Here is a 10098-nt window from a genome sequence, read left to right as displayed (position 1 = left end):
TTTGTCACTTTGTCTCCCTTTGTCTTTGAGACAGGAGTTCTAACTACTGGTCAATATCCTTATATAGCTAAGGATTAATTTGAATTTATAATCTACCACAAGGATGTGCTACCATGCTCAGTTGATGTTGTGTTGAGGATTAAACCCAAGGCTTCATGCTAGACAAATACTTTATTGAGATGTGTCTCTGCTCATCTTGTGATTTCAATTTGTTGAATTTTAAGAGTTTTTTTTATAATATAGATACAAATTCACTATCATATAGATGATTTGAAGATATATCTCCAGTTCTGTGGGGTGTCTTTTCAACTTTTTGTAATAATAGTATTCTTTTAAATTATCAAGAGTGTCTCTAGTATTTGTTTAATTCTTGGATGTGATATTTGATGGTTAAATTAGGTTCTTAGCTGAGAAGATAGTTCTGTTTGTAATGTAGTAAAATTTTTGTCAAGAATGAATGTTCATTTTTGTTTATGTTATTTGATATTTAGGGAGAAAGTTTATTTCCCTTTTTTATCTCGTTTTGAGATCTATAGGTAATACTTTCTTCATTCATCTTGGCACTATCCTTAGTTAGAATTTACTGTTGTTGCCCTGTGTGTTTTTGTTTTTAAAACAAAAAACAAGTAATGACAAATACAGGGTCTTCTGTGTTGCTTAAGGTGGCTTTTAACATCTGAACTCAAATGATACTTTTGGTTGTTCCTCTTTTTTTTTTTTTTTTGGTTTTGCGATGCAGGGTTTCTCTGTGTAGCCCTGGCTGTCCTGGAACTCACTCTGTAGACCAGGCTGGCCTCGAACTAGAAATCCACCAGCCTCTGCCTCCCAAGTGCTGGGATTAAAGGCGTTCACCACCATTGTGCAGCAGGTTGGTTGTTCCTCTTGAGGGCTGGGATATGTACTAGGCCAAGCTATAATTTAGGATTTTCTGAAAAAGATTTTTTTTTAAATACAAAGTCCCCTTGAATAATCCTGATTGGTCTTGAACTTGTCATCTTCAGACTCTTGAAACATTGAGTCTGCATGTTAAAATAGTAATTCATGCTAACTTTGATAGATATCAGTATCAAAGTTATATTGATACTTGATATTGAATTTATAATAATGAATTAAAAAATGAGATTTAATGTTATAACATTTTTATAAAAAGCTATGCATATTTCCAAACCACTATTTGAATGTAGCAATGTAATTTTTTTCCCCTGTACTGATAAATGCCGATTCTCATTTCTTCTGGTGTGTTTTGTATTTGTTGAGTCTTCTGAGAAGTTGTCTACCTTTTTGCAAGGAATCCTAAGCTGATTCAACTCAAACTTTCCTTACTTTGGCCTCCCTGGGATTACAAGTCCATAAAGTGCATGCTACCACTTCTTGCACACACACCCTCAAAAGTATTTGTGCTTGTGTTTGTGTTGGGAGTGCTAGAGTAAGCATTCCACTTCTTAGTTATATTCCTGGCCCTTCTCTCTGTCTTCCCTATTTTTGTGAGCATGGTATGTGTCCTTGTGTGGGTGGATGGAGGAGGAAGATGTGTTTTCTGCTCTTTCTATCATTCTCTGTCTATTTGTTCCCTTGAGACAGGTCTTCAACTGAGCTTGGACAGAGGTGGTGGCCAGCAAGCTTCAGTGGTCCTTCTGTTTCCACTTCCTACAGCACTAGGGTTAAGGTGTGCTTGGCCACCTGACTTTTAACGTGGATGCTGGAGTCGCAATTCATGTTCTCATGCTTTTGCAGCAAGTGCTTTTACCTCTTGGACTTTCTTCAGAATCTCCACTTCTAGTCTTAATGTTTATATTCTCCTATCTTAACCAGAACCATTCATTACTTTTATTCTTTCTTCTCTTTCCTCTTTCATTCCCCTTTCTCCTCTGTTTTTTCTTTCCAACTGCACTGGGAATTGAATGTAGGGCTTCCCACATTCTAGGCAAGTGCTCTAAGCTGTGTCCTTGGATCTTTTACTTTTTTTTTTTTTTTTTTTTTTAAACTTTAGACAGTGCTGTTAACTTACATCCTGACCCCATACTTGTTTTGTAGCCTAGGCAGCTCTTGAACCTGGGTTCTTCCTGCCTCTGTCTCCTGAACATCTAAGCCTGTTCCCAATACTTTCTCTCCTAATTGTTTTAGTCTCTTTATTAAATGGAACTATTTGGTAGAGAGTTAGATATGCAAGTTTGAGTTTAGTAAATGACTCACTTCAGTGTAGTTGGCATGACTTGTGGACTGCATTCTGTTCTCTTAGCTCACCTTTGATTTTAGCCTCAGTCATAGTAATTGGTACTATGATAATTGAGGCTCACCTGAGACTGGACTTACAGTCTCAAGCAGTCTTCCTTTTTTTGCCCTTGATGACTTCTTAGCTGTGGGAGGCCTTCTAGACAGAAAGCTAGGAGGTGGTAGTGAGGAAGACTTAATGCCCATAGAAGTAGCTCTGCTCCTGTCTCCCACTGAGAAGAGCAGTGGATAAAAGCTCCTCATTCATCTTATAGGAAGAGCTTTAGAGTAGCCTTTTGTGTTCTTCTCAGCAGGTTTGAGGAGAACAAACTCAAGTTACTCACATCATGTGGGAGACTTTGAGAATCTAACATTCCTATTATTGGGATTTGCTCTATCCCTGTATGTCTCTTGCTTTTCCAGCCGATTTCTCAAAACACCTATCTTTAAACATGTCCTGCCTTCAGCCAATTTACGGGACAAGTTGGAACCCAAATTAAGAATCCATTCGCTTATCATACTTAATATTGTATCTGTCTAGTTTGGAAAATTTTCAATTATATTTCTTTTGACTAGTACCTAAAAACATACAATTGTATGTGTTAATGGAATAATACAGTTTTTTGAAAAGGATAAACTGTATAATCTTTAAGTCAGGTTAAATATACCTGTCTCCAAACATTTATAATTTCATTATGTATGGTAAAAACTTAAAAAATTCTTTGTTCTGGCTAAATTGAGCAATCACGGGGGTTAGGTTTAGGTGGGTAAAAGAGGATTAAGGTCTGCGTTGAGTTGAGAGGTGCTGGACAGAGCATCAAGCGGAGAAGACTAGCATGCCCTGCTTAATGAAGATCTGGGATGTGAACATAGCCAAGGGAAATGGCATGGAGGACTACAGAGATAGCTCAGTGGCAAAGAGTTCTTAGTGCAATTCTAGAGGATGTGAGTTAATTTCCCAGTGCCCACATTGGGTGGCTCACAATTGGCTGTAATCCAGCTTCTGGGATCTGACAGCCTCTGGACCTCTACAGGCATGCATATACACATAAATTTAAAAAAAAAAATTAATTAAAAAACAACAAGAAGAATAAATGAAGACAGTAAACATGTAAATTAGGAATTAGGAGAGATGTTATGAAGATATATTTTTATTGTTTTTTTTTTCTTTTCATAGAATGTTGGCTCAATTAAGAAACATCAGGGAGATAAATTCAACTCAGTGGTAAGTAGATTTTATATCTTTTTTGTTTGTTTGATTTTTTTGTTTTGTTTTGTTTTATTTCATTTATCCAGCCTTTTGCTTGCCTGAAACTCACTATGTAGACCAGATTGGCCTCAAAGAGGCCAGTTCTACCTCCGAAGTGGTGGGATAAAAGGCATGTGCCACTGTGTGTGGCTAGATTTAATTTTTGTTAGAAAGTTGTCATTTTATTATGTTCCTTTTCTGGGCTGACCATTTTTCTTCCATTATGATTAGAAGATTCTTAACTCTAGTGCCACTCTGGGTTATATAGTAGCTTTTCCTAACATTCTAATTAGCAGCAGCTGTTTTTTATTATTATGTTTATGAAGACCTTGCTTTGGGTGATTTTACTCTTTAACTTTCTCTTTGTAGTGCGTGTGCTCTCTCTCTCAGGGGCTAATAAGGTTCCTTTAGTTCTTCTTTTAAATCAGTTAGCAGCTTTCATTCCATACTATTTTATCTGCAGACCTATGTAGCATTCAGGTCTATTTTTGTATTGGCTCTATGCCCACTCAGTTTAATTTGAGGACTAAGAATCTGGAATGATGGTTCAGGCTTGTAGTCCTAACTTCCGAGGCTGAGGCAGGAGGCTCACTTGCCAACAGGAGGCCAGCCTAGAGCAGCATGAGACCTTGTCTCAAACAGACAGTAAGTAAAGAGAAATCTGAATTTAATCTGACATTTTAATCACTCTTTTTGTAGCCTTCATCCACAAAAGTTTTCTTTTGAGTGTGCATGCTGTGTGACTTCCTAGAACAAAGCATGTATTTAATATTCCTTTTCTCCATTAATTGTCATTATAATTTTGTATCCATTTGTCTCCATTAGAAACTTTCAATTTAACAATTACTCTATAAATTACCCTGTACCTCAAGTTTCCTACATCATATCCAAAATAGTGTCTTTCAGATTACATACATTTGGTAATAACATCCCTTGCCATTCATTCATTATATTTCTAAATCTGGAATGGTTTCTGGGAAATGCATTTTTTGTTTGTTTGTTTGTTTGTTTTTTATTTGAGACAGGGTTTCTCTGTATAGCCCTGGCTGTCCTGGAACTCACTCTGTAAACCAGGCTGGCCTCGAACTCAGAAATCCGCCTGTCTCTACCTCCCAAGTGCTGGGATTAAAGGCATGTGCCACCACTGCGGGGCTGGGAAATGCATTAAAAAAAAAAACATATCATCCAGGTTTTTATACTCTGTCAAATTATTTGTTCAGACATTTTTGTTAATGTATGGTTTGTGAGAATCATAGTTTGAATCACTGAAGTAATTCTATGCAATTGAACTATCTATAATGATGGGAATATTATATAATTGTTTGATCCACTTTGGTATCCCTAGTAAAGAATAAGGAAATGGGATTTTAAATTTTATTTGATTTAACCTTAATATTAAATGTAGTATTAAGCGTGTATATCTACTGGCTACCATACTGGATAGCAGGTAGCAGGTTTTTAAATGGCCTAACTCACTTTAAATGAGAGATTTTATATCTATTTTGGGGATTTTAAAATTTATCTCATTAGTATACAACTATAAGCTTAATCCCCTTTATCAGTTATATTCCTTATTGAATGAACTATTTATTCATAATGGTAAAATGTATATTTTTTATAAATATTAAATTTTTATAAACAAAGTTTCCCTCTAAAATCTTTATCTAGAAATAAATATACAAAAAAAGAGAATAGAATTTTTATTGTGTGTGATGATGCGATTCTAAACCAGGGCGAGTTGTGCATGGTCAATCAGCAAGCATGTTATCATTGTGCTGTACCTTCAGCCTCAGATGAAAACATTGGATGTTTTACTTACTAGATTTTTTTTTAAATCTTTAAGTAGTGTATAAATAGAACTATTGATACTAGGTTTTGAGGATCTAGTTCAAATATATATTACATATTTTTCAAAGATCTGTTTTATGAGTCTGTGTCTCTAAAAAGCAACTCTAACAACCACGTTAAAGAACTTTATTTCTGACTGTTATTTCTAGTTAAGAAACTCTGGCTCTCTATGGAAACAATAGGACATTCTCTAGAAAATTGTAATGAAGATAAAGAAAATATTTATAAACATTATTCAAAGAATTTCAACATGTGCCTGATTATTGAGTAAAGTCAGGGTAGAAGCAATTGTACTGGGGAGCACTTACCTGTCTAGGGTCACACACTGAAGTATCATAGAGTGGGAAGTAGAACCTTTAGTGTAGTGCCTTGCCACATTGTATCCTGAGGCAAGGAAGAAACTATTGAGTCTATATACTTCATTTAAACATTGGCATTTTGTTCATAAATGATTATTTTTTCAGTAATTAGAGTATTTAAAGTATTTGTCTTACTGAGTTTTTGTTACTTACATTTTGCGCCTGAGGTCTTACTGTATTTAACTCTGGCTTAATGCTTTATAAGTATTATTAGTATTGTTTCTGTACCTGAGGTGAGAATTGTATTCATGTACAATGAATTACTAACCAATCGGTGATCATTCTCATTTTCTTAAGTACTTTCTCTGCTAGTTTACTTTTAGCCTATTTAGAATTTATACACAAGTTCTTAATAAAATTGGCCTTGTGAATTTTTATTAATTCAAAGCTGGCTTTTTATCCCTGTTAACTGAGAGACTCTATATTAAGTGAGTTTACGCACATGTCATCTTAAAACAAAACTATAAGCTAGTATTTGATTAAAACAAAATTATACTTGGAGTAGATGGGACTTTTCATGTAGGAGAATCATAGGAAAGTTAAATGGTGGTTGATCTCTAAAGGATGGTTAAGAAGACCTGAAAATGTCTGCACAGGCATTTCCTATTCAGAAATGTACATAGTTAGGTTCGTGACTAAGAGACAGAACTCTTAGAGCTGGAAATTAGAGGGAAATCTTTAACTGTTTTTAACAGCTAAGTAGACTTCACAAAGCATGGTTTTATAAAAACATAGGAGTCTTTTGTTTTGTGTTGTGTTCTTGGATTGTTTTGTAAAGTGCTGGAGAGCCTGAGTTTAATTTGAAGTCCAGTAACATAGAAATGTTGATAGGCTCTGTTGGGTGTTGGTGGTGGGGAGGTATTTGTCTCTCTGTGGCATATAGAATTGTGCTATATGATGGTCATTTGTTGGAAAAGTTGTGATATTGTATGCATTCTGATTTGTTTTTATGTACATGCTGCAGCATTTAAAAATGACTACAAAACGAAGTTTGTTTGTGCGGTTGGTACCATGTCGCTGTCTACGAGGGGAAGAGGAGACAGTCACTACTTTAGATTATTCTCATTGCAGCTTGGAACAAGTTCCTAAAGAGATTTTCACCTTTGAAAAAACTTTAGAGGAGCTCTATTTAGATGCTAATCAGATTGAAGAGCTTCCAAAGGTATGTTAATACCGTCAAGAATTATATTAGATAATGTCTATGCATAAAAGTTTACATTCTATATTGTTGTATATATGTGTTTCCATTTATTCGTTTAGTCGTACTGCAAGCACAATTCAAAATGATGTAGATTTTAAACTTTGTTCAGGTTGTTTAAGTACATGTGTGGATAACTTAATTTTATTTTTACTTATAATAATTAAAATAGATAATCAGTATATATGACTTCTGGAGCCATTAGATTTGACTAAACTAAGAAAAGTGAACTTATACTTTCTTATTTTAGTTTCTATAAGCCCTTTATATTCACTGTTAAAATTAATTGTTATTTCCATTACCACATCATGGTTTTATGGTTCTATAACTTCTTAGAGGTGGGATTCTGCTTTTTTTCATTTTGTATGGAATTGATTTGGAGAGAGTGCATCTCTTTTTTTTCTTTTTTTGAAATTTTTTATTAGATATTTTCTTTATTTACATTTTAAATGTTATCCTCTTTCCTAGTTTCGCCTCCTAAAACCCCCTATCCCACTTCACCCCCTGCCCCATGCTTCTATGAGGATGTATTCCCACCCATCCACCTACTCCTGCTTCCCTGTCTTGGGGGAGTGTATCTCTGAAGTCTAGTAACAACTGGTAGGGCAAAGATTGCTGCAGGGAAGTTCTTTCTTAGATCGCCACGTTGTTGTTGTTATTTTAGTAAGCTCTTCTTCTTCTCTGTATTTGTTTTCCTGGGTGAAAAAGTTGAAGTAACTTTAAATTGTTTATTAAAGTCTGTAACCTTCTGAATGGCAGACAGGGTCTTACCTTGTATACTATCCTTAACTCTCAGAGATCTGCCTGCCCTTGCTTTCCAAAGCCTGTGATTGAAGGTGTACACCACCATGCCCTTTGAAGCTGTAAATGGAAACTTGAAATTGATGGCTTAAAAAACAGGTTAGAGCCAGGCAGTGATGGTGCACGCCTTTAATCCCAGCACTTGGGAGACAAGACAGAAGCAGGCAGATTTCTGAGTTCAAGGCCAGCCTGTTCTACAGAGTGAGTTCCAGGACAGTCAGGACTACACGGAGAAACCCTGTCTTGAAAAAAACAAAAACAAACAAACAAACAAAAAACAGATTAGAGTTTGGCATGGTGGTACCTAAGCGAGAAAGATTTCTCATTCAAGGCCAGTCCAACCTACACTGTGAGTTCTGTCATGGCCTGGATCATATGTATAATGAGATCTTGGTTTCAAAACCAACTGACCATAGTCACCAATGAACAACTTAATATGTATTGTCAGAATTCTGAAAAATAATCTGTAATTTGGACTATGAGATTTAGAAAACAAAATTACAGGATATTTAGAATTTCTGATGAAAAAGAAATAGTATAAGTATGCAGTGTGTAGGATAGATAAACTAAAAAAAATGTTGCCGGGCGGTGGTGGCACACACCTTTAATCCCAGTCCTTGGGAGGCAGAGGCAAGCGGATTTCTGAGTTCAAGGCCAGCCTGTTGTACAGAGTGAGTTCCAGGACAATCGAGACTACACAGAGAAACCCTGTCTCAAAAAACAAAAAAAAACAAAAACAAACAAACAAACAAAAAACCCCAAAAACCCAAACCTAAAAAATTGTTTATCTGAAGTTCACATTTAATTGGGTGTCTTGTATTTAATCCAGCAACCCTAACTGTAGTACAATGGATAATATAGCTTGTTGCACATAGACCTTATTTCATGAAATAGTTGTTTTCAATATTTATGTTTGTGAGCATTCTGAATGACAGTATTCAAAAGCATTTGAAAGCCACTGCTGTCCTAGGGAATACAATTTAAAAAACTTTATTGAGACAGGGTCTCACTTTGTGATCTAGACAATCATCAATCTTCATTGCAATCCTCCTGCATCAGCTTCTCAGATCTGGGGATTACAGGCTTGAGCCACTATGCCCAGTTTATTCTTGATAATGTTGTGGAGAAGTTTAGAACAGCTGTGGAAAATTATTAAAGGTCTCCAGTTAACATGATTGTGAATCACACCTATGCTGTGATTGTAGTATACTTGTAATATACTGTTCATCATTATTATGTAGCCAACAGATCTGTTGTCTTTTATGACTAGTTTTGACAGAATATGAAAAATGTAGGTTAGTCATAGTAGGGTCTCAGTCTGGAGGCCTGTACAAGACAGATGTTGACAGTAACAGAGCAAATCACCTAACATACCTAACTCAGACCTAACTATTATACATTTCTCAAGGGATGCTCTTCAATATGGCTTTCCTTTTGGAATAAGCTTGATTGAAAGATAACCCCCAGAGCTTACAATATGTAACAGCCACTTAACCTTTGACAGCTTCAACTGAGAATGTAGTCATATATATTTAATATGGACAATATTTATTGGATTAAAAGTTAGTCCATGGAATACCCAGAGAAATGTGAAAGATAATCAGAATCCTTTTTCTCTTTTTTCCCTAGCAACTTTTTAATTGTCAGTCTCTATATAAACTAAGTTTGCCAGACAATGATTTAACAACATTACCAGCCTCCATTGCAAATCTTATTAATCTCAGGGAACTGGATGTCAGCAAAAATGGTAAGTCCTTGAAATTCTTGTCCTTGGAGACATATTTCTTTAGTAGGATTTCTGTTTTCCAAATGTTTAAAAGTCAGATTGCAATATATTAGTGTCATGTAGAATCTATTCTACATAAATATAAAAACATTTTTATATTTCAAAGTTTTATAATACAATAAAATTGAGCATCATATCCTCAGCTTAGAATTTATTTATAAATATAAAGTTTATGATACCTCAAAATGGCTGAAAAATAAGTAGATTTTAAATGTATTATTACAGCACACATTGGGGCTCTCAGATTTATTTCTCCCAACTGAAAGTTTATACCCAGATCAACATCTTAATTGTCCTGCATCCCTCACCCTGCCTACCTTTTGCTAACTACTATTTTATGTTCTGTTTCTGTGAGTTCACCTTTTAATATCCAGTGTTGGGGATCATGGGATGTTTATTGTCTTGTTCCTGATTTATTTTACTTAACATGATGTCCTTTAGGTTCTTGCATCCTATTATAAATGACTAGGTCTCCATTTTTAAAATGAAAAGTATTTTACTGTACATATATACTGTGTTTCCTTTATTGACTCATTTATTCTTTTTATTTATTTATTTATTTTTTTTTAATTTTTTTATTTTTTAGATATTTTCTTTATTTACATGCGAATTTCTCAATTCCCAGTTTCCCCTCCAAAAAACAAAA

General features: G+C 35.0%; 1 protein-coding gene across 8 annotated transcripts in view; it reads left to right on the top strand.

The window, feature by feature from the left end:
* Positions 1 to 10098, top strand: part of Erbin (erbb2 interacting protein) — a 96147-nt gene that overhangs the window by 21908 nt on the left and 64141 nt on the right. For 7 of the 8 annotated variants that reach the window (XM_031360268.1, XM_031360267.1, XM_031360261.1 and 4 more), the window contains 3 exons: positions 3389 to 3436; positions 6632 to 6829; positions 9296 to 9413. In XM_031360268.1, the coding sequence (XP_031216128.1) occupies positions 6641 to 6829; positions 9296 to 9413 (307 nt within the window). In that variant the 5' untranslated portion in view covers positions 3389 to 3436; positions 6632 to 6640. Of the gene's footprint in view, positions 1 to 3388; positions 3437 to 6631; positions 6830 to 9295; positions 9414 to 10098 lie in introns of those variants that run through there. The other variant, XM_031360266.1, reaches the window with a different exon arrangement.

Source organism: Mastomys coucha, unplaced genomic scaffold, assembly GCF_008632895.1.
Source record: "Mastomys coucha isolate ucsf_1 unplaced genomic scaffold, UCSF_Mcou_1 pScaffold8, whole genome shotgun sequence".
Classification (NCBI taxonomy): Eukaryota; Metazoa; Chordata; class Mammalia; order Rodentia; family Muridae; genus Mastomys; species Mastomys coucha.
The sequence above is the reverse complement of the archived record's forward strand: the minus strand, read 5'-3'. Positions and strand labels throughout refer to the sequence as shown.